General features: G+C 43.6%; 1 protein-coding gene across 1 annotated transcript; it reads right to left on the reverse strand.

The window, feature by feature from the left end:
- On the reverse strand, positions 1–24084 carry mfsd3 (major facilitator superfamily domain containing 3). Its single transcript, XM_041937038.1, has 6 exons — positions 24016–24084; positions 22715–23529; positions 13249–13396; positions 7260–7360; positions 4052–4161; positions 1–1473 (listed from the first exon to the last, which is right to left on the reverse strand). Exons 2-6 carry the CDS (start codon positions 23412–23414, stop codon positions 1267–1269), a joined length of 1266 nt encoding a protein of 421 aa, XP_041792972.1. The 5' UTR covers positions 23415–23529; positions 24016–24084; the 3' UTR covers positions 1–1266.
- Positions 24085–24828: the final 744 nt, after the last annotated feature.

The following is a 24828-nucleotide window of genomic DNA, read 5'->3' on the forward strand; positions in this document are numbered from 1 at the left end:
CTCTCATGAGTGAATGATGTGGAAGCAGGCGACCGGCTGAGTTTGCTGCCTGTGTGTAAACCAACCCACCCCCTCTCATCTGCCGACACAACCATCAGTGTTAACACACACAGCCTGGCGAGAAGAACGCTGCTGATTCATTCACATTTTAAGCCTGGAGGAAATGATTGTATATCGTATACAGTGCCATGGAGAGTTACAGGATGTTTCTTAGTAAATATCATTGAACATGAACAGTGAAACAAAGTTAGCAGCCTGGGCCAGCCGTGTTGGTCTTTCAAGTTTTACAAAGAAAAGAGTTATTTCACTAATAAGCCTGATTGTTTGATTGAAGAACTGAGCTGAGACGGCACCATGCAGTGTGTAAGGCCGAGGTCTCCTACGAGGGGTGAGCTGTCAGGGTCCAAAGGGATTTTTATTCTAAATCTGTGGGTGATTAAACACATAAATGCTCCTCGTTCAACAGCTGAAGTGCATTTTTATTCCCTTTTCTAAAATGAAACTACTCAATCTACTTTGGCGTACTGTTGTATCCTAGGTAACATAGTGTGTGTGTGTGTGTGTGTGTGTGTGTGTGTGGCAACTCTTCACTCTTTAATTACTCTACTTGGTGCAGCTGCTGTACATCCACCTCCTGTGTATCGTACCATACAGTGCTGATAGGAGGTAGCAGAGACTGTAAACCATACAACTCAGGAGAATGACATGTGTATAACATATTCCTGTACAGTACGATATGACAGAACAAGCATCACAAAGCAGCGATATTGCTTTTGGCTACAGCTCTTATTGCTGGCTTATTAAAACATTAACATGGCTCAGATGATAAAAATGGCTTTGATTATATTTCTCAACTCTAAACACAGTATGACTGCACAGACACGCATCAGTTCATCACACTGACTGGACGCACAGACCCCATCCTGTCCAGGATGCAGCGATACTCATCCTCACCTACGCGGTATCTGCAAACGTTCATCACGCTGCTGAAAATATTAAGACTTTTCCACACTTTTCAAATGCAAAATAACTCAAAAGTAAGGCCAATGACAATAAACACTCTGTGAACGAGTACTTAACTGCATGGCTGATTTCTCCTTAAAAAAACAACAAAGTCAACTAATTCAAGATCTTCTATATGAACATGGTTTGCTGACGTCGTGGGTGTTATGTTTAACGCTATTCAAGGACGTTTAAGGTGTCTGAATCCTGGAAGTCAAACTCAAGTTATTCGTCTCATCAGGACCTTTCCCCCTGACCCTGAGCTCACTTGGGCTGTTCTTTGAGCTGGTGTTCCCGGAGAGCCCCAGTGAAGGTCGCCGTCCACACATGCAGGGCCGTCCCGGCGGAGAGGGTGAGGAAGAACAGGAAGGCAACCTGGAAACCAAACCAATCCACCACGCCTCCGGCCAGAGTGCTGAAGGTCAGCTTCCCCAGCACCTCCAGAGTGGCCAGGAAAGAGTAGTGGGTCGCCTGCAGGAGGGGGGGGTGATGAGATGAGAGAGTGAGAGGAGGAAGTAAGTGTGAGCAGAGAAAAGGAGAAGGTTTGGTAAAGAAAGGGACATTGTGAGTAAAAGGAAGGAGCAGCTGTGGGAAAGTAGAGACTCAGGTAGAAAAGGTGACACTTCATCCTATTCTGTCGCACGACTCATCAGCTGATGGTTCTGAACCCGTAACACAGAATAACCACCTCACAAGAGAAGTGTGATTTTCAGAAAAAAAGCCCCAAAGTGTAAAACGAAATGATAGAAGAGAAACATGTAAAAAAAAAAAAAGAAAAAAAGAAGAAGAAGCCTGAAAGAGAAAGCGTGAGATCACGGCCTGAGACGGTGGATGGAGGCCAAGCGAAGAAGACTATCTGATCCCAGCCTCGGGCTTTCAAGACGGGGTGAGAGAGAGAGAGATTACCTAATCCCCCAAACCTCCTCCTCCTGCCTGAGAGCACAGCACCAGGTGAGGCAGGTAACGCCGGCACAAGCAGGACTCTAGTGACACCTGGACCATCCACGACACAACGTAGTTCACTGTAACAAACGCCGTTAATCCTTCCATCAAACACAGACTGAATCTGTGAGCAGCCTGAGTTCACAAACATCTTCAGGCACTTCAGCTGGACGCTGCAGCAGGTCCTTCACTACAAATCACACCACAGGCTTCTTTTCCAGGATTTATTTCTGTCGTCATTTCATGACTACAGCTGCAGCGATTAGTCGAATAACTGATTCGTAGATTGACAGAATTAATCTGTTCTGATAATCGATTTATGGTTCAGTTATTATTTAAGCATAAAGGACAAACCGTCTGCTTCCAGCGTCCACAATGTGAGGATTAGCTGCTGTTTGTGTCATTAACTGAATACCTTTCAGTTTTGTACAGATGATTGATTGACCAATTAGTAATTTAAAAAAAAAGATACACAGGTTCATCGATAATTTCAATATGAAGGGAACTCGTCTTTTCTAAACCAGTAACTAATGCATGAACGCCACCATCAGCTTCAGCAGCAGACAATCCCACTGAACAAAGGCAGGAAATGAAGAAAGCTACGGCTTGGACGAGAGTTGAGGAACCGGTGGCGAGTATCTGAGCGGCGACTGTGGTCTGCACGCTGAGGCAGGGAGCGCTGAGAGCCTGTGTGACCGCGGCTAAGTGGAGAGCCTTTATTCTGAGCAACTTGTTTAACAGATTCGGTTTCTTTCTCCTGGGGATCGTTAACAAGCACTCACACTATCAGCTTTCTGTCACTGGATAGCACCGCCTTCAATAACACACACATATACACCCAACGAGCACGGGCAGCGAATGCATGTACACACACACACACACACACACACACACACACACACACTGATTCACACGCCGACACACTAAGAAGCAAACAGTATATGTGTCATGAGAACCTCTCGGATGAACCGTGTTTCTCATCATCATTCTTCTGTTATATATTTGTTAGCAGATCCTCGTATCTGCGCTGCAGCCTGTGATTTGTCCCTCCCCTTCTTCTCCACCTTATGAGTGACAGCAATTTAAATGATAATTTGTCACTTGGAGAGATTGACTGAGTGACGTCTGGACGGCTGTGTGAACAGCGATCACCTCCAGGCAACGATGGCCCAGTTACGACGGGGACAAAAGGAGTTATGTCAAAGAGGAGAAAACGAGAGAGGAGAGGGAAGAGCGTTTAAAGGACTACAGAATGACAAAGAAATAGTGTGAGGTGGCAGGAGGGACAATGTCAGCGAGGGAACAGGACAAAAACAAAAGCAGCAATGAATAGAGGCTGGGTCTGACATTCTCCAGGTGGAAACAGCTGACGGAGTGACAGGTACAGGTGACGACAGGTGTGGTACTGTATGCTGAGGATTCCCCTCTCTGGCCCCCCTTTGACAATCACAGGAAATGACCTAAAATTATATAATAACACAATTAAACCAAAACAGAGGAGAGGGGAGAACGGAAGGAAGGAGGCAGAGAAGAAAAGAGTGCGTGTCTGTTTGTTAGGCCACAGGAGATGACCTAACACCAAACAATGAGACGATTCAAACCCACAACTGAGATTCATCCCGCTTGAAGCCTTTTCTACAGCGTCGAAGGATAAACCTTTGTTATTTTATCAGACCTGGGATCCATTCTTCGATTATTTGGGTGCATCTCTATCCTGTAGGATGAGGTCTGGGCTTGTGGGCCTGGCCTGGTCTGAGGCTGCAGAGCCATAACGTGATGCCATATTGTTGTGTAGTACATCTTATGCTGTCCTCGCTGGACTTGCACCCCCAGAGCTCCCTATTTATTTATTTATTTAATTGTGGGCTGTTTTCTTTTTCTTTTTTTTATTTAATTTACTATTACTCTCATTTTGTTCTGTACCTTTGTCGATCGATTGCCTGTATTTTGAGCACTGGTGCTAGAATTGATTGATTATTGTCCCTGTCAAGTCTGCTTTGTGCAAAAAGTTCAATAAAAATTATGTTAAAAAAAAAAAAAACTGACAAGAGGCTGTTAAATATCAGCAGCCCGGGGGTCCACAAAGAGGCCGTGAAGTCCGTTTTACCTGAATGCTTTCCTCGGCCCTCTGAGTGCAATGCATCATGGTCGTGAAGGTGAGCGTGGTGATGAGGCCGCCCAGGAAGTGCTGAACACTCATGCTGAGGACGGCCATACCTGAGGGAGGGAACACACACGAGCAAAGTGAAGCGACGGCAGGCGAAACACGTCCGCGGGCAGCTTCAGTTTCCCTGAAAGAGGCGGAAAAAGTATGAATTTCACACTTCTCGCTGCGCTGTTAAAGCGGGGAGACAAAGCAGCGAGAAGCTGGTGAGCTGCTGCAGCGCCTCCTCGCCTTTCTCCCACCACCACCCCCCCCTCGTCCCCAAAACACATGTAGTGTATCCTCTGAGGGGAGGCGGCAGAGCGGTGTGAGCGGGGAAACAGAGGAACCACAGAGCCTGTCTGTCTCTGCTCCCGCTAACGCTGAATTATTCACTCAAGCCGCCAGAGTTTTTCCTGAATAAGATTCTTCAGTCAGCGACACGAGGCTGTCGGAGTCACACAGACGCACCGACTGATCAGGCTGGAAGAGAGGGAAGCGGGGGGTGATCATGTAATATTGAAAAATCTGAAACTGAATGTTTTTTTTTTTGGTGAGTTTTCCTGAAATCTTTGTTCTGGGTTTAAAGCAGAGGCGGTGGGAGGGAGAGGCCTCGACTTTCAGTCTGAGAGGCTTGATGGGGGAACAGACAACTCCGACGGAGATGAATGGCGCTGATCTCGGTCCCGAAAGCTTTGCGACCGGCTGATGTGTCATTCAGACGTTCGTAAGTCAACGGCTCTCCGGAGGGAGGGAGGGAGGGAGGGAGGGAGGGAGGGAGGGAGAGAGAGAGAGAGAGAGAGAGAGAGAGAGAGAGAGAGAGAGAGAGAGAGAGAGAGAGAGAGAGAGAGAGAGAGAGAGAGACAGAGAGAGAGAGAGAGCACCTGTCTGTCACTGTCCTCTTCATCATCTGCTGAACATCTGGCTCGAAAGCTTCCACTGTGGGCCGGTGGCTCGCAGCCGCTCTTTAGACTGTGACACTGCGTCTGACAATTTCTGCAACTTTGTGAAGCAGACAATCCAACGTTCACGCCCACTTCACCCTGCGATTGCACAGGCTTCGAAATTCCCTCCTCAGCTGCTTTTTCATTCTTTTCTGTCACTTTTTGTGTGCGGACATGAGTCCGACACCATGAATGCCATCCAGGAAAGACCGTCTGAAAGTGTGCGCCGCCAGTTTTAGGTCAACCGTTCGTTGGATTGACCCAGACAAGCGCAGGCGTCATCTAGTCTACCGAAGGACTTACTGTGAGGGTGAATATCAGCTGTAAGATCCTGTTGTACACATGTTACATCACTTTAATATCAAATGACAGACCTGCTGGCCAAGCTGACAGACATCAGCTGACGTGCTCCATTAGAAAGATGAGCAGCACACACCTTATGTCACGCTAACAGCACAGCAGCAGAGTCAGCGTCGTAACTCAACGCTCATGTTTGAACAGCTTTGTGGATTTTTGAGTACCTTTCAGTCGTAGTTGAGAAAATGTTTGTGGGACTATTGTCCCTCTCTTATAATGCTGTTCTGCTGTTTGGTGGACGACACATGGCATCATTTTGGACTGTTTATGACCGGATGAGAAGCATATTCAAACGCTGGCCTTACAAAAAACAGCGACTGAGCTGAATAAACACATTTTATTCTTAACCAGACAAACTTAACCAAATTAACCTAATCTAATTATAAACTAATAAAGCTTAAAAACACACAGTACGTTTGTGACCTTAACCCATATATCTACATGTACCTGCATGTTAATAACTGTGAGTTCTGTGATCAGGATCTGAAGAGTTTAAATATGTAAATTTACAGAATTCAAATAACAACATGTGTTCATGGAGAAGAATAAAAGACCATCGCTCTTTATTCTTGTCCTTTCATCATCTGCCTGCATCATATTTACTCCAAAGCACCAACAGAAGCAGACAGACTACAACCCTGATTCCGCAAAAGTTGAGACGCTGTGCAAAAACAGAAATAAAACAGAAAGAAATCATCAAATCGTTCACCAACGACGGTTTTACAAAGTGTTCCTGAGCCCATATACTGATCTCCTTTATCCAATCACGTGTTCACAAAGTGGTGAACCACTGAGCCTTTCAATCATGATGCTATCACCTGTTAGCAATCAGCCTGTTTACCTGTGGAATGATCTAAACAGGTGTTTTTGGAGCGTTCCACATCTTTCCCAGTCTTTAGTTGCTCCTGTCCCGACTTGTTTGAAACATGTTGCTGCATCAGATTCAGAATGAGCAGATATTTATAAAAAATCAATGAAGTTGATGAGCTAAAACAGTAAATATATTGTCTTTGTGCTGTTTTCAGTTAAGTACAGGATCCCTCGCTATAACGCGGTTTACTTTTCACGGTTTCGCTACTTCACAGATTTGCATCGTGCATTGTGTTCTGCATTCTGATTTGCTAAAAAGTCACTCCGCTTCTTCTCTACCTGTGCGTCAATAACGTTGCAGTTTAATATGTACACGTACGTAAAACAGCTCGCCAGATTTACATTACGTACGTGCAAATTCTCTTGCAGTTTCGAGTTTTGCCGATCACTGTGTTCTTCTCCCGAACAAACACACCTGCACCGCGGGCTTCAGAAGAAGAAAACACTGCAGAGCGGAGTCAGGATGCAGCGGCTCAGTCTGAAGAGCAGTGAAATACACCTGAGTCACTATTTGTCCGACTGTACTTTGTATTTTTTCATAATCATTTTTAATTTTCTCCAGTTTAATCCAATTACTCGGGTCGCGGTGGGCGGTGCTAATCTCCGCAATTTGAAGCCTTCTGTTCACATCGATGATTAAAATTATTATTTGACAGAACAGTACAGAAGTTATTTGTTGAAAAAAACGTTTCTAAAGTACTTTTATTTGTGAAACAAATGCTTGAGCCTGTAAAATGGTTTGTTCTTTCTTTTCAATGTATAATAGAGTATTTAATTGTATAATAATTGTAAAAAAAAAAAAAAAAAAGGTTTCTACTTCACAGATTTTGCCTATCACGGGTTCTTTTTGGAACGTAACCCCCGCGAAAAACAAGGGTATACTGTATATGTCAAAAAGAATTAGCAGGTTATCATATTCATCTTTATTTATGTTTTACACAGCGTCCAAACTTTTCTGGAATCAAGAACCCAGCTTCCAGTTAAATTGTTCCGTCTCTCACCTTTCATGAGCGGCGACGGCTCCAGCACAGTCAGCAGAGAGCTCTGGAAGACCATGCTGATGGTTCGCAATACAAAGACACGTCGCATCAGAGCCCCGATGCTGAGGAGAGACCAGCAAACAAGCCGAGGATCAGACAGACGTTCACCAGCGTTTAGGTACGAGCCTTACTGATGAGCAGGGCGATACGTGGCGACACTGGCCAAAGGCTACTGTCGCTAAATTTGGAGACATTCTGCTTTGTTTTTTGTTTTTTTTTTAAATGTCACACACAATTACACACACGCGCATGCACGCACGCACACAGTACCATGCGTGCACGTGCTTAAGTAAACAAGTCCCCAGACACTAATTGATTCCCTGTTAGTGCAAGAAAATCATCCCCCTGTGGGTTTGGTTCATGACGTAATCAATAACCTAAGGAGATCCCCAGCATGAGGAAGATAATTAATCACTGTTAACACACACACACACACGTGCGCACACACACACACACACACACACACACTATTGTGTGACATCAGGGATTAACGATGCCAATCACTCAGAGGACGCCTGCCACTCAAAGGACTGCGTGTGCGTTTGTTTATGGGTTTTTGCATGTAATTATTTATGTGTAAAAAAGGCTGTGAAGAACGACGGCCCGTCACAAAGCAGGATATCTGCTGCAGTTGGATAAGTTCACCAACAACAGTTTCAGTCCATGATCGAGATTTAAACTTCTGAGCAAAGTTGATTTCATTCTCCTGCCTCATGAGACGATCAGAGACCTGATCCAGCACACCCGATCTGTCCAGTAAGTGTAAACCCGGTGAAACCCAGTCTGCTCACGGTTTGAGTTACTTCCTGATTCACTGTTTCAAGCATCATTGCAGGTTATATCAGTTGATGAATGTACAATACAGGTGACTTCTGAATGTGTTCCTTTATTTCACAGTGGACAGCAGAAATGAGACAGGACATGAGAGGAGACAGAGGACGACAGATATGGTCTCAGGCTGCAACTAATTTCATAATCAGCAGATTATTTTCTCAATTAATCATCTGATCTATTAAACTGTATCTAAACCTGTGAAAAATGCCCTTCATGATCTCCTGGAGTCCAGAGTGACGTCCTCAAATGTCTTGTGTCGTAATAAACAGTCTAAAACCTGAATAATTAATTTTACAGTAATGCTTAGACAAGAACAAGCAGCAAATCCTCAAACTGAAGGAGCCAGAATTATGAGATATTTGTTATTTTTGCTAGAAAAACGGACAACTGATCATCAAAACAGATCAATTAATCAACTAAATGTTACCTCTAATGTGGGCAGTGTCTCAGACCTCTAGAGGCCACAAAGGGACCACTTGAATGTGTTTCTGTCCCACAGAAAAACCTGGTTCCTTTCAAATACCATGATAATAAAGAGTTTACGGATTATTACAGCAGCAACACTTTCTGACTCTGACTGGAGAGAGAATATTTTGCACATCCTGCCAATATCCAGCAGCACAGACCTTAAAACAACTGATTTGCCTTTATTTCCCCCCCCCCCCGTCTCTGTATCTGCATCCTCTCCCCCTCTCCGTCCAGCCTTTCCTTAGCGCTCCACTCGAAAACCAATCCTGCATCATTCACATGCTAAAGACATTCTTCTCTCTGCTGCTCCTTTACCTCCCGTCTCAATGACAGCCTTTCATATCATGCACTCTCAAGAGATGCTGAGGGGTGTGTGTGTGTGTGTGTGTGTGTGTGTGCATGTGTGTGTGCGTGTGTGTGTGCGTGTGTGAGAAAGAAAACCTGCCTGGCTGCCACCTCACACGGGCCGGGCCCAGATAAGAATAGCCATGTTCTCAGGTTGCCAGTGGCGGTTGTAAAGAGGGTCATTCACTGACCACTCAGCCGTTTCTGATGGCGGGGGGGGATAAACCTTCCAACTGAGCTTTTAGAGGTGGGACCGCAGCCTGGTGGACAGCGCTTTCTCTGTGTGCAAGTGTGTGACGGGAGGAGGGAGGGAAGGAGAAGTGTTCATCTGACGCAGGATGGTGCAGACAACCGAAATTATCGTAAGGTGGATTTTAACAAAGGTTGGGGAAAATATTGAATTAATATCTCCCCACTCTGATTCATCAGCTGTCATATTACACACACTCGCATACAGATGCTTCAATTACAAGGTGACATTCTGCTGCTGATTACAGCATCATTTGTGGGTTCAAATTGTTCCCTCGTAAATGGTTCACCCATTTCCTACAGCAGACACCTGAACTCACGGCTCTGCAAGAGACGTAAACCGGAAAAGACTGATGAGTCTAAAAGGTTTTTACTGAGCGTCTGACTCCCACATTTCAGTCCACAGCAGAACAAGACATCTAGATGTGTTCTGTCTTTGTCAGCGTGTGAACATTTTCCCGCCTTTACAAGTTCCTGACTCTTTACAAGCGAGATGGAAGAGAGCGGGTGAAAGATCGAGAGCTACTGACTGACACTGACATCTTTTGAAAGTGCTTTTCCCCCCCTCAACAAAAATGTCGCCTTTAGAGGCTTGCGCTGCGTTTGCTTGTGTCACTTTACAGGAGGAGAAAACCCGGGAGCCGGCTGAAAACACAACACGAGGACAAAAACGCTGACATGAGAGCGCAGAGAGGGCGGGGCAGCCGATACGTGTGCTCAAACACGGACATCTACACATGAGCGAACGGCTTGTTAGCTTCACCTCTCCATTGACTGACAAACTGCATCTCTCGCCATCCTTTCTAGACGTGGACGGTCTGTAAGGGTACAGTAATGCATGCTGTGGCACCTCACATACCATCCTCCATAAAGGCATTGTTGTTATTTATAGCTCCCGTTACATCACAGTGGCCATAGGCAGGGCGGTGCGATGATGTGATCCTAGTATAAGCAGACGTAAAACCTTATGCAACGACGGTCAGGCACAAATGGCGCAGTGTCAGTGTGCTGCAGGGGAACACATGTACAGTAAAGGTTACATATAAGACAGACACCGTGCATGCTTGCTAAAGAAGACCACATTTACACCTGGCATTAAATTCAATCTGTATCCAGACGTCCAGACAAGGAAAATGTTAATGCAAGGTGTGTGTGTGCCTGACCACATCTGGAGGCAGTCTGGATCACGTCTCTCCAGATGTTAGCTTGTAGCCAACACACAATACAGGTTGCCGTTCAGCGAGCGAGAAGGCTGAAAGCGACATGCGTCTAATCACCGATTATAAGACAGTTCTGTGCAATGAAAGCGCCAAAACATGCATCATTCAACAAACTGAAAGCAATACAGGTGGGAAATGAACGATGTGCAGTAGGAAATAACTGTCATCTGTGCAGCTGATCTGCTGTTAACAAGGCATGTGATTCACCACCAACTATTGCACACTGTTACTTTGCACAAATTTAACTGCTCGAATGTTTACTTCAGATGTTTATCCTAGTTCTTTATTTTTATTTCACTATTTTTCTTATATTATTATTTTGTATTGGATTTTTGCCTCTCACTTGAAGGTTGATCTGTACTTGAAAGTTGCACATTACTTGAAAGTAGTTCCTTGGAGATGTATAAAGTATCTATCTATCTATCCATCCATCCATCCATCCATCCATCCATCCATCCTACACGCCAGTAGTGCAACACACCAGGACAAACTCACAATATCTTTCATACAGATATCAGAGAGGTACTTTTCAATAAGATGTCCTCTGTTTATTTTGATTTCGTTTGGTTGGATGACCATGAAAAACTTGAACTATGTTTCAGAAGGGGAACCTTTTTCATGGCAAAACTTCTTTACCGGGCCTGGGATAGAAGGCAAGATATTTAGTTTGAGAACTGAGCAGCAGAATTATTGTTTAGGATGTGTTGCTGCAATGTCAATATATTGGTGTCTTGTAAACCCATGTGGGTTGGGCACATTTGTGTGCATGACACGAAAATAAAGAGATCAATCAATCAATCAATCATACAGAGAAAGGATTAAGTTAATGTATTACATTTGCCGAATTTACAAGAGGGGACAGAAAACTAAGAATTTATAAAGTTTCCCCTTAATTCAACAGCTAAAAAAAAACAAACATATTTTTTAAGGGAGTCTGGGCTGTTTTGCCGCCACCTCAAACTGCTGACATGCTGGTTTTGCTCTGGAGGACAGAGACCTCAATGAGAATAATGAGAATGCATTAAATGCACCAGCTGTAAAAACAAAGGTTTTACAGCATTTTAACACCAGGTGTAAACACAAAGGTAAGATCAGATTGTTTATTATCTGGACAATGTATCCGGATACAGATCCCATTTTAACACCAGGTGGAAATGGGATGGAAATGTCTCTAAATGCATGAATGTTATTATTGTTATTATTGCATTTTTGCATCAAGTGGCTTTTTAACACGGCACACCTGTGCAAAATGATCACATTTAAGGAGAATAAATTATATGTAATCACCACGATAAATCTAATCTAACATGCTGCAACACAGCCACTTTGACATATTAATCAGAAAGTCTAACATCTTAGTAACTGTCTGTAAATCTGAGAATTAAATTCAACTGGAGTTGCACGTTGTCTCTGCGATCAAACCCTGAGGGGTGTGTGTGTGTGTGTTTGAGTGTGAGTGTGTGTGTGTGCAAGAGTGTGTGTGATGGATTTGCTGCTCATGCTGTTCTCACACCACACACCAGACACAGGGGGTCCCTGAGCTCTCAAACAAGGCTATGTTTACTTAAATTACTGTACACACACAGTCAGACAGGCAGAAAGACACACACACACACACACACACACACACACACACACACACACACACACACACACAGGAACGGGCAGAGTGAAGAGGAAGAGGTAAAGGAGGAGGAAGAAAAGCTGCAGGATAGAAGAAGTCAGTGTACACAAAAAGCTTGAGGGAGGAAGAAGAAGAGGAGCAGGATGAGGAGGAAGATGATGATGATGGTAGTGTAACATCTGACGGGATGAGAGCAGAGTGTGAGGCAGTAACATGCACATTCATCTGGTCACATTGGCTGTTTTCAGTTGTCTTCCAGCAGTTAGTCTGCAGCTGAGATTCTGTTCTTGTGGAGGCAACAGTCTTCTATGGCTTCAGACTGGCTGGTTTCTGATCAAAAACTGATCTTCTTTCCACCCTCTCAACATACTGGAAAGAATTCCTCCATCCAGATCCCACAAATGACAAGTGATGCTAAATGACATGTGATTACTCTGTTATTTCTGTCAACACATGCCAATATCATCACATTATATTTGTTACTGTGTTATATATGACTACTCTGCTGTGCAATGGAACAAAAGCACTGTGTTTATTATTATTTCATCATCTTACTCGTGTGCAATTCAAAATCTTCCAGCCATCCTTCTCAAGGAAATATTATTTCTACACTCTTTTTTACATAATTTACATACATATAGCTGTTTTCATTCTGCATCCTTTTTTATTGTCTCCTTTTTATTCTTGCTGTCTGTAACAGCTACATTTCCCCTGCGTGGGCTCAATAAAGTTTTATCATGGGGCCAGTCGGTGGTCACATTCATGTGTGAATATTTGAGCTGAAATGATGAGTTGATTAATCATATTTTTCTAATAAAACATTAAACTGGTAAAAAATGACCTGGTTCTAGTTTCTCACATGTGAATATTTGCTTGTTTCCTTAATCCTTTTGGGTTTTTCATTGAAACCCTGGTTCTGGGAAACTTTTCAATATTTCACATTTTTATATACTGAATGATGAATCCTTAATTAAATTAATTGTTGCTGCAGCTTAGTGAGTATTGGTCAACTCCATGGAAGAGTGTATTTGGATGTGGGCTCTCACAGCGTGCAGTCTTTGACTTTCACAGGCATTTTCTACATTTTTAAGGGTTTTTTCTCCTATAAAACCCTGCAAAATAGCCTCAGAGTCACAAAATATTGCTGCCATACAAAAACAATCACAGTGAAGCCAGTGTTCAACAAAACGATGGAGCTGATGAAGGCTACCTGAACTGAGCGAGCAGCAGGCCTCCAAGGGAGGAGCCACAGATGGAGAAGCCCATGGCGATAACGCCGTTCCAGAAGCCGAGCTCCCTGGCGGTCATGTGATGATCCAACAGGAAAAGGGGAAACATGGTCACTGCGCCCTGCTCACCTGTGAACACAGTGACAGGACAGAGGGGGGCAAAGAGGAGAGAGCCGGAGAAACAGGATGACGGGAGGCAGAAGGAGGAGATGAGGGGAAAACAGGAAGCATAATGTTATGTTATGTACTGTACGTCTCTGACGAAGCATCACTATTCTTCACATACGGTAAATATGTGTGAATACACACGCCTGTTCCAATCACAGCGAAAGAGGATGAGGATGCTGCACCGAACTGTTTAGCCTGCAAGACTGAACAACATGGTTTCCCTGAGATGACAACTGCAGAATCAAATACAGCACACCGACACGCGGCGCACCGAGGCCTATTCCTGGAAAGTGTCAATAATAGATGCCTGACAAGAAAAAGAATACCCTCAGTCACTTTATCAAACGAGGGCCTAGCACTTTTCCTGAAGCACAAAAAGGAAAACACAACAAACACACAAAAACTTCCACAGATGAAACAGACCTCTCAAAGACCTTTCAGTCAAAATAAAAAGTTTCTGTCAGACAGAGAGACTTTCTCTGTGTGGCATGAGTGTGGGGGTAATGTTCTGCTGAACATTACAGTAAAATATTCAGTGGCGCCGACTATACGCCATTATTATATTAATGGAGACTGACTTCAGAAAGACAGTGGGACCAAGGAGCTGCGTGAGTGACAGCTTGGCTCCCAGACTGCTGTCAAAGACGACGCAACACGACCGACGACTCACTCACTCAGTCAGCCAGGAGACAAACAAAAATAGAGAAAGAGGAAAAAAGACAGATGAAACAGACTGAAAGAAAAAAAATAACAATAATAAGAGAAAGCTGAGAAGCTCCCAGTGATGGGGAGTGCAGCAGCAGAACGAGAGTGTCACCGCTGCAGCGGCGGTGTGAGGAAGGAGATGTGGATTCTCTCGTCTGTCACTCGTGTCTCTCTGTCGGCAGCTTACACGCGGCCGATACAGACGAAGGCGACTACGCTCAGGTTGATGATGCAGATTCAATTAGCCAATAAGATAAAGCTGAAGTGACTTTTACAAAAAAATATCTTCCTGTCTGACAGGCAAATGTGTTGTGTTTCAGATAAAGTGGAAGAAGAGATGGGACAGATGGGACGCTGTGAAAAACTTAAATAAAACAGAATGTGGTGATTTGCTTTCTGACTTAAACTGAACTGAAAACAGAAAACTGAAGACAATTTATCTAATGTTCTCCCTCATCAGCTTCATTGATTTGTCTAAATATCTGCTGATTCTGAATCTGATGCAGCAACACGTTTCAGACACGTTGTGACAGGAGCAACTAAAGACTGGGAAAGATGTGGAACGCTCCAAAAACACCTGTTTGGATCATTCCACAGGTAAACAGGCTGATTGGTGACAGGTGAGAGCATCATGATTGAAAGGCTCAGTGGTTCACAGCGAGGATGGAGCGAGGGTCAACACTTTGTGAACACGTGATTGGATAAAGCACATATGTCAAAGTCAAGGCCCGCGGGCCGGATGCGGCCCACAAGTGATTTATATGCGGCCCCCCGGATGATATTTGATTAGTATTAGAACTGGCCGCAGCCGCCCGCTGGTGTTTTGCACGCACCAATACTACATTCCCCACAATGCAACGGTAGCCAATAAACTCACTGCAGCGCGGCAAACGGGCCTCGGCTTCATTATTGATCAGCAGCCAGAACAGATGTTAACTTTCAGTTACCCACCCCCCAAAAAGGAAAGTATTGTTTTGTCTGTGTCCTATAGATTTTTGTATTTTAGTTTATTTTATTTATTTAGATTTATTTTTCAGTTGAACTCAACTTGCCTGTTGAAAATGTTTTCCCTTAATTACTGACAGAGCCATAAGAAAATATTACTTTATTCATTTAATGCACAGGACTTTTTTTCTTTGAAGGAAGTTTGTTTTTGTGCCTGTTGAAAAATGTTTACACTTGAAATCACTGACAGAGCCATAAAAGAATATTGGATTGTTCATTTAAACATTAAGTAATATACATTGTGTCAGATCTTAGTTTAATAGGCTATGTGCAATCATTAAAATATGCTTTAATAAACATTGAACCAGTCCGGCCCTCGGCTTGTAGCAAATCTGTTTCTTTGGCCCTCTGTGTATTTGACTTTGACATCCCTGGGATAAAGGATGTCACCACTCAGGCTCAGGAACTTTTTGTAAATGACTGCCTTCTGTTTTTATTCCAAAAGTCCAAACTTTTCCTCAGGGTGGTGTTACTGCCAGTCTGCAGTGGATGTACTGATCAGCATCCAAAGCAATAAACTGAATTTATTTACAGTAAAGTCATTTTACAAATCAGTCACATGCAAACTGTATGTCGCTTTGACTCCTGAATCCACGAGGTGGTCGAACCCAAGACAGCCGACTTAAAGCTCATTACGTGACATAACTACCGCTCCACACACCCAGTGGGAGCTGCACCGACACACTCACACCCCCTCTGTGCATTATTCACGTTTTAATCTCTGTCATCGTCTGTGCTCAACTGTCTCGAGCTGCATCGACTGTGCGGTAAGCGTATTAGTCATAATAAAGTAAACATTGGCAGCAGCGGTACCCATGATGCCTGCGTTGTTTACCCATGGTTCTGTGCTCCCGATCCTGTCTGCCTGTTGTTTAGCTCAAAGCTCAGAGCTTTCACAGTCCTGCCTTCAACTAATTATTTCTTTAAAGAGGGGGGGTTGGGGGAGGGCGTGCAGACAAACACAACCAGGCTGATTATTCCTTTCTATAAATATTCTCAAAGCAACAATTGTCCATTTCAGCAGGGATTTCATTAGACATCCGCAAAGATTAAACAAGCAGAGTGAAGGGGAAGGAGGAAAGGGTCGAACACGAGCGAGGGGGGGGGGTGATGAGAGAGAAAGAGGGAAAAGGAGAGGGGAGAAAAGCGGAAGACTACAAGAAAGTCAGCGGTAGAGATAAAGAGAAATAAAGTGAAGGGAGAGAGAAACGGCAGGAGGTGAAAAGGTCGAGAGAGGCAGAAAAAAGAGACAGCGCAGGAAATGACAATCATAATTTATCTAAAAAATAAAACGATGGGAGTTAAACATGACTGGAGAGAAAGGAGAGCAGTGAGGGATGGAGACGGAGGAGGAGGAGGAGGAGGAGGGTGATGAACAGAGACATTGTTAGGAGGTTAGTGAAGAGGAAACAGAGCGGGGATGGCAGGCTCAAAGAAAACTGTGTTTATGTTTACATCTGAGACAGACAGACAGACAGAAGAGACCAAACACTTCACCATGAAGAGACACATGAAGACGGGAGGCAGGCCCGCTCCACTTACAGATGTCGTCCAAGACACTGAGAGAAACACAACAATTTACTGTTAAATAAAGGCCCTGAAACCTTTTGATTGGTCAGTTTCTTACTATGAACAATGGTGAAGCTCTCTGTAACCACTTTCTATGTATCTATATCTATATCTTTTAAACGGATGAAGGATTTTGGTCTTCAGACATCTGGATTATAAATTATGAGAGAAAGAGGATGAAAGGAGGAGACCTTTGGCTGCTGGTAAAACACCTGCTGAACAGGGAACCCTGATACCACACTACTCCGTCTCTGGTTATTCTTTGATTGACAGACCCCTGGTAGCCGCCCCAGTCCCCAGGTGGCTACTATTGTCACCCAGCTGGACACTGTGTACGACGGGGTCCTATAAGAACACACAGAGTCTGCTAAGACTGAACAGTTTCAGTTATTTCACATTAGTTTTCCGTCTCTGTGTTCTTGTTCTGGCTTTTCTTGCTGATTTGAAGTGAAGGAAACTGATTTGATTCTGATTTTAAGATGTCAATCAAAACCTGTCAACAGCTGTGGGTTCCTTCTTGCAGTGGACTTTATTAGGTTTACATCATGAGCTAAATAAACCACTTAAAAACCAAAATGTAATGAAAATCTGATCAAATCACACCGACACAGATGTCCAGATGAGGCAGATGTTTCTCCCTAAATAAATAATACGTTTGTTTTTTTGTCAACTTTAACTGAGATTGTTGCTTATTTAGTCATGAATATTTAACGTTATGGATAATTACTGAAGATTAGAAACCAAGTTTCCAGATGCTTTAAGAGGGGAAGCGTCAGAGAGAATGGAGGCAGGCTTGTTTTATTCATCGTAGTTGTTAAAGACACTTGGATTTCGTCAGAAATTAAAGCTGTGCTGCACAAAAGGAAACCTTTTAATGACACCAAACAGAAAGAGGTCGCTGTTCCAGCAGTGCAAACTGAGCAGTCGATGGCTCAGTATGTGAAACGCCGATTAAAACAGTTTCAACATGTTTGTCATTTTCAGCAAAGCAAAAGACTCGAGCAAAAGTAGCGCGTGGTCTAAATAGTGATGAATAATAACAGTGATAATAGTACCAACAGTTTCATGATCTATAACTATCAGTTTGTTTTGCAGTTAAACAGTGACTTTAAAAAAATCTACACATAACACCTTTACCCATGACTGGATGGGAGAGGTAGTGTGTATGTGCATGTGTGAATACAGGGGGTTGGGTGGTAGGATCAGCAAAGGATAAGGGTGAGATGAGGGTGACACGAGGGTGAGAGGTCAGTGAGGACGGTGGGGTCAAACCTTGACGTCCACGCTGCAGCTTAAACAAAAGAGCCGGCAGAGCAGGAGAGATCACTGAGGACACTCTGCAGAACAACATGATCACTTCCTGCCGAGAGCACAGGTTCATACATACCACATGTTTGAGCACAGCACACACACACACACACACACACACACACACACACACACACACACACACACACATATATATGTACAAATGTCTAAGTGCATGCACATGCACACACAGACCTTTCAGCTCCTCAGGCTCCCTGTGGACAAAACAGTAAACAGACTTCTGTCTATACACACTTTCACAATATCCTATGCATATGAGTCTATTGACACACACACAGCAGGAGTCTGTGCAGATCAATGCAGATGTCAAGGAGTTCTCTGTGGCCTGCGGGGCTCATGAACATGGGAAAATACACTCTGTAACTCCCTTGAAGCGAGACAGACACCATCTCTCCACCCAACCCGAACCTGCCAGGTTACTGGGTTGACTGTGTTTATTCTCTGAGAAATTATGTAATATTAATATCACTGTCCCCATCATTTTCATTGATGTTTCAATGGCTGCTGCAGGCACTTGGCTCTGCTCCATGAATCAGAATCTGTCTTTTAAAAAGGAACTCTGGGTTAGTGAAGGTTTTCCTAGAATACACACACTCACGCAGTTGTATTTGGAAGTTAGACAAAAAAAAAAAAACAAGACTGCAATGGTGAATTTGCAGCGTCTACATTTATCAGCACTCTCTGTGTATTCAAAGGCGCAATCTGTGATCCAAACATGAGCCAAACATCACCAAAATGAAACGATTCTGTGGTCTTAAACTGACAGAGGTGGTGTTAAAACACACAATAACAGTTAATGAAGTGAGTATTGTTTTCTAATGCTGTAAAGGCTTGTTTACGTCAGCTATTTATGGAAGTACACAAAGAAAACAGCTCAATGCTATCATCATCATCATCATCATCATCTGCTGACTGTGTGTTTGGATTTAACTCTTTCACACTGATGTGATATAAAAAGGTCTGGAGCGTCACACATGCAGACATAGTTTGAACCTTTATGTCTCTGAATGGTTCAGCATGTGTTTATTTCTACTGGCATTTTGCTCTTTTCCTCTCTCAGAGCACCATGTGGTGGTTGTTCATTAATTCATCCCCTCCTTCAGCCTCCCTCCCTGCAGTCCTTCTTTTTCCCTCTGGAAAATACCCCCCACTCCCTCCCCAAGTTTCTCTCATTCCCAGTAATCTCTCAGAACACCATCACCTCCCCCAGCCCAGAATCATCGCTCTCTTACACGGTCCTGCAGACTGGGCTGCAGGTTTCATGTTAATGCTGCATTTGTTTTCCATTAATTACTGGCAGAATATATTTTACTGGATTCACACGCTCATTGCAGCCCTTCACTCAACCTCAACCTTCCACCTTTGGACCCTGCACGCCTCTGAAAGGCAGCGGTGCCCCAGTAAAAACTTGTTTTTCTTCTCCCTTTGCTCAGAAATGCTACAGAAGTGGCAGATATGCATTAAAGTTCACCTTAAACATGTTGTGAAAAGCTCAGAAAAGGCTGCACAGGAGAGGAACTGGATGTATTTTGCTATTAAACGATGCAAGAAGAAAAAAGACCCTCAGTGCCTTTTCATAAGAGGTTTCTATTCCAGTGTTGTGTACATGAGCCTCCCATCATAGTCAGCATAAACTCAGCTGTCATGTGATCATTCATTTCACCTTACCAACATCACTGCAGTCTAACAGAACAGCCTGGAAGAAAACAATGTTCAGTTTTTGTTTAAACTGATTTGGGGAGGTGTCAGTGCGGTGAACACAGATCCGATGCTGATATTAAATATCAGTCTGATAAAGCTGATCTATTCTGTTCAATTCTACGTTTATGTCTGCGTGACTCTTTGCACTTTACAAAGAATTCTGATTCCTATTTCTTTTAAATGTTTGGTTTTTATTAAGTTACTTGTTTATACTGGTGCAAATTGTGATGTAATTTATCAAGTTTGTTTGCACGACTCTGTGACCTACTTAGGATTTAATGTTTACATTTCATTCTCATTTGATGCACTTGTATTGTTTCTTACTGGAATATAATTTCTGGCTGATTTCTTCCTGCATTTAAACAGTTCACACTTGAATATATGTTAGTGTTGAAAAAACTTCTTACCGAGTAGCTGGTGCAGGATTATTATTCATTCAGTAATTCTTTGTTATATCTATGCATTGTTTAAGTCAAGCCTGATGTTACCTGACACATAAAAGAAAGACCCCAGTCTCCTCCTCACAGTGAGGCATACATCTTATCAATTAAAAACTGCTATCCGATCTGCAGATATCGGAACCAGATCAGAGCTGAAAAAAGTGGATCACGCTTCCCTCGTCTTTTTAAAGGAAACTGTTGAAAGCAGGTATTTGGACAAAGCTCTTCTTTTTTGTGTGTGCATCCACCCATTCCTCCGTCCACCTGGTCGATTCCCAGAGAAAGCCACCATCAGGGCCCACCATCATTCACATCTCTTATCAACTGACAGAGCTACTGACTCCCTGCTGTCAAAAAGAACCCGCTCTGATGTGTGCAACACTGCAGCAACACTTACACTCAGCGTGTGAAGCTGCAAATAATAAGACGAGAATAACTGAGAGCTAGGAATATAAAGCATTTTAACTGAAAGCTATTAACGAGTTGATCTAGAAGACAAAGGCTCTTAAATTAATTATGTTCCTCAAATCCTCAAACATTCGAGTTTGCAACATCTAAAAAGACAACTTTTGGCATTTTAGCTATAACTGTTAGCGTGTTAGCAGCTTCACATGTGAGTGAACAGAGCTTGTTTCCCCATGTATGACAACAACAGAATATTCAAATGTCACTTGCACTTATTTGCAACCGGAAACTTCCCTTGTTTGCCTCTTTACTGGCCTTTTCCCCTTAAATTCTCTCTCACGAGTGCCTACTTTCCTCCCCCTCCTGCCCTGCGTCCGTCCCTGCGAGTCTACCCAGGCAGTTCTCCCATCATGCCTGTGGCCTCAGATGGCACGAGGGTCACAGTTCAGACACGAGGCTCCCCATGATTGGCCACTGTGTTGGCGCAAACTCAGAGTTCATTAGGGATAGATGAGGGAGAGGGGTCTGTGCTTGTATATGTGTGTGTGTGTGTGTTAGTGTGTGTGAAGCGCGGGGGGGGGGGGGCGCAGACAGGCAGATCACCGGTCTCACACAAACATACCCACACACCCCGTGAACAAAAACAATACTGTCTCACATAGGCAATTATGGTGGCACATCCAGGCCTAATCTAAAATATTACACAATCGTGTTTTTCCTGCAAAGGTGGGAAATATTTCGAGTACTACGACAGGAAATGCTAACAAGTGACAAGGCTGTTAATGAATCTGCGGAGCTCAATCACGACTGTTGTAATCATGAGCATCAGCCGATAGTGTGTGAGTGTGGCAGAGAGAGTGTTGGGGGGTGGGGGTTTGCTCCCTAGACAGATTAGGGGGTCCAGCCAGCCTTCATATTTTGTCTAGTGGTGTCGTCTGCTGGGACTCATCCGATTACTGAGCCACCCTGAACACTCTCTCAAAAACACACACACACACACAATTTAAAAACAAAGCATAGATTTTCTAGCACATACACAAGTGAAGACTATGCAAATGTGAAGGGACAATTATATTCCCACCACCCACATACGTACACGTAAACACACACACACACACACACACACACACACAGCATCAGCATCAGTATGATGCGCCGTCTTCCATTTCAGTTTCTGAACACAACAGACACAAAGACACTCTAATCCTTACATAATCCCCTTCTGCTACCAAACACCAAACTCTGGTCATATCAACTCTCTCTCCCACACACACAAGCTCGAAGGATCCAAAAACTACTTTAAATTTTTAGTTTCCTATTGGAAGTAACTTGCTCACCTACAAAACTGAACTCAACATGCATTCAAACTAACATTGTAGTTTCACTCAAGCGCCTTAGGTTTATACTTTCAGAACTGTGGCATTAAGAACGACTGCTTTATCTGAGCAGGGCCTGTATTCTCAAATGTACATACAGGACCTGCTGAGACACAATAAATTGTCTGGCAATAATAACTTCCCCAACTTCTTCAATACACTCATTCCTGAGTTCAGTGCTCGTGGACACAGCAACAGAGACATCTAGTGGTGAGTTCTGGGACCTACATGAAGCCAGGAAGACAACTAAAGGAACGTTATCAGTGGAGCAAAAGGGACCATAAGACATACAGAAAATACAACTTTTCCTTGCTTTGGGAAAGTTATTTTTCCTGTCTCATAAGATGCCTTCACTGGCATTGATTATGATCATTTAAACTCTGTGCAGAAAATTAGTGCTGAAGGTAGTGGATTAATCAATTAGTATGTGGATGTTGCAGCTTTTCTCTGTTTTTATATAATTATAAATCTTTGACTGCTGTTTGGACAAAACAGGCCATTTCATGAATGAAACAAATTATAAATAACTGATAAATAATTATAATAAAAATAATACAATCATAAGAAGCCTCCCTAAAACATATCACAGCTGTATCAGGAAATGTTCCAACATTACAGTATATCAGTATAACTAGGACTAGGTATCAAAGATATAAAAGTAAAACTGAAGCATTGCCTCCAGTATTTGAGTAATTTATGAGTCTATTAATTTCAATATAAATAAGTTCTTCCTTATTAATCAGACTCACCTAGTTTGTATGTTAGCACATACAGGACTGTCCAAGGGGTGCCAGGCACTGCCAGCAGCTTCCTCCACACCCTCCATGGCCTCACAGCATCTGCTCCCTGCCCTCCTCTCCTGCTGCCATCTGCCTGCTGGCCCCTCACAGTCTCATCGTCCAGCACGGGGGCCCCCCAGACAAACAGGGCAACGCCGGCGTACACAAACGTCAGCAGCATGAACATCCAGCTCCACCCAGCCACGTCGATCACAGCCAGCAGCCCGCCTCCGGCGAACACCGATCCAGCTTTATAGCCCACCACTTGGGCTGTGTTGCCCAGCCCGAGCTCCCCACGACCTTTCAACAACCCCACCGCCGCCCCGTCTACAGCAATATCCTGGACGGAGGCCAAGCTGTTCATGGCCAACAGGGTCCCTGCTACTCCCCAGATATGTGATTCTGGGGCCAGGGCCGCGCTGGAGAGGCATGTCAGAGCCAGTCCACAAACTGTTCCCACCAGCCAGCGGCGCTTGGTGCCGACCCGGTCCACCAAAGGGGCCCAGAGCACCTTGAGGACCCAGGGGAAGTAGAGGATCTTGGTGAAGCCAATGCGGGTGAGGGAGTGACCGGCTCCACGCAGGTAGACAGGAAGCAAGGAAGACTGGAGTCCATAAGGGATGCCCTGGACAAAGTACAGCAGGCCCAGGAAGACTAATTTGTCATTCATGATCTACCTCCAAAAGTGACCTTTGACCCTTGAGCAGACACTGCAGTGGTCCATTGGTCAGGTCATTGTCATTAATTCTGCTTCTGGACCGGATGACCCAGATGAACTGATCGACCTGAAATGAAAAGACAGGTTCAGTTTTACTGGTGTTGAGCTTATGATCATGTTGTGGAGGATATGGGGTGGCTGGGGACTTTCACCGCTCCTGGACGCAGCCTTAAAAGGATGCGTCCCTGCTGCTGTTTTACTGCTCCCAGCTCAGTTATCAGTAACGTAACCTGGCTAAGGTTAGCTCCTCAAAGTCAAATTACACATGTCCATAAACATGTTCAACATAACAGTGACCGCATGTGCGTTCATTATTCCTGGAATCAAAACACAAACGTAACTTTGACTCGTTGACACTCTGCTGACAGTTTAGTTTGCTGCTAAACTGACAGACTAGCTACCGTTACTTAGCCAGCTAGCATGCTGTCATGCTAAATTTAGTAAACGAACAGCTTTAAAACACATAATGTAACGCATGTCAACATCACTTAGGTTTTCATTGCAAGCAGGAAAATAGTTCCGCATCTGTTATGAGATAAATATGAACACGTACTGGGAAAGAAAGTTGGTTAGCCTAGCGTTAGCACACCGGTGAAGCTGCTCCGCTTGTTTATAGTTTTGGTCTGTGTGAGCTATGAGGTTGCCAGGTTCTGTGACACCGATCCCCCTTCTGCGGATGCCAAGCCAAGAAGGGGTTCATGTCTGTTCTGTATTTGTGATGTAAAACCCACAGTGCCTAGTTTCTATCTAGGATCTAACTACTCGATGCATTACCGGCTTTACAATATAATACAGGAAAAATATTAATTACCCAACCTGGCAACCTTGGCTCCCCTAATCACACTAAAATAGGCCTATATACTGTATTAGCTGCACTCTATTGCCAGTGGTAGAGGAAGTTTAAGTCCTGCACTGAAAATCTTACCACAGTAATAGCAGGCAGCCTCAGTATAATCATGAAAATGTTCTCAATGCATAAAAATGGCTCCTGTGACTGTAATGCTATGAAACAGCATATTATATTATTATGTTATTATTGGTCTACTTTTGCATTTATTTGAAGCAAGATTTTACTAGTTGGATGAAGTGAAGATCATTCTGAACTTTTTGGTTTTGCACTGCAACTAATTAATATTTGCATGATGGAATAATCTGCTGATTATTTTCTCCATTAATCAATTGATCGTTTGGTTTGTAAAAATCCTGACAATCGTGGAAAAATGCTGTCACAATTACCCTGAGCCAAAGGTGACACCTTCACCAAGCTTGTTCTCTCCAACCAACAGTCCAAACCACAACATTATTTGAAATAAATTAAAATTATGAAAACAATAAAATAAAAAAAAGGAAAGGCAGTAAATTATCA

Source organism: Chelmon rostratus, chromosome 5, assembly GCF_017976325.1.
Source record: "Chelmon rostratus isolate fCheRos1 chromosome 5, fCheRos1.pri, whole genome shotgun sequence".
Classification (NCBI taxonomy): Eukaryota; Metazoa; Chordata; class Actinopteri; order Chaetodontiformes; family Chaetodontidae; genus Chelmon; species Chelmon rostratus.

What these genes read in the sequence shown, in the direction of transcription:
- mfsd3 (XM_041937038.1), bottom strand. Translation starts at nt 23,414, where the DNA reads ATGAATGACAAATTAGTCTTCCTGGGCCTGCTGTACTTTGTCCAGGGC. An exon ending in GCCGTCGCCGCTCATGAAAG is followed by an intron (nt 4,162 to 7,259) that starts GTGAGAGACGGA and finishes TCCCTCCCTCAG; the next exon opens with GTATGGCCGTCCTCAGCATG. An exon ending in GGGCCGAGGAAAGCATTCAG is followed by an intron (nt 1,474 to 4,051) that starts GTAAAACGGACT and finishes CCCCTCCTGCAG; the next exon opens with GCGACCCACTACTCTTTCCT.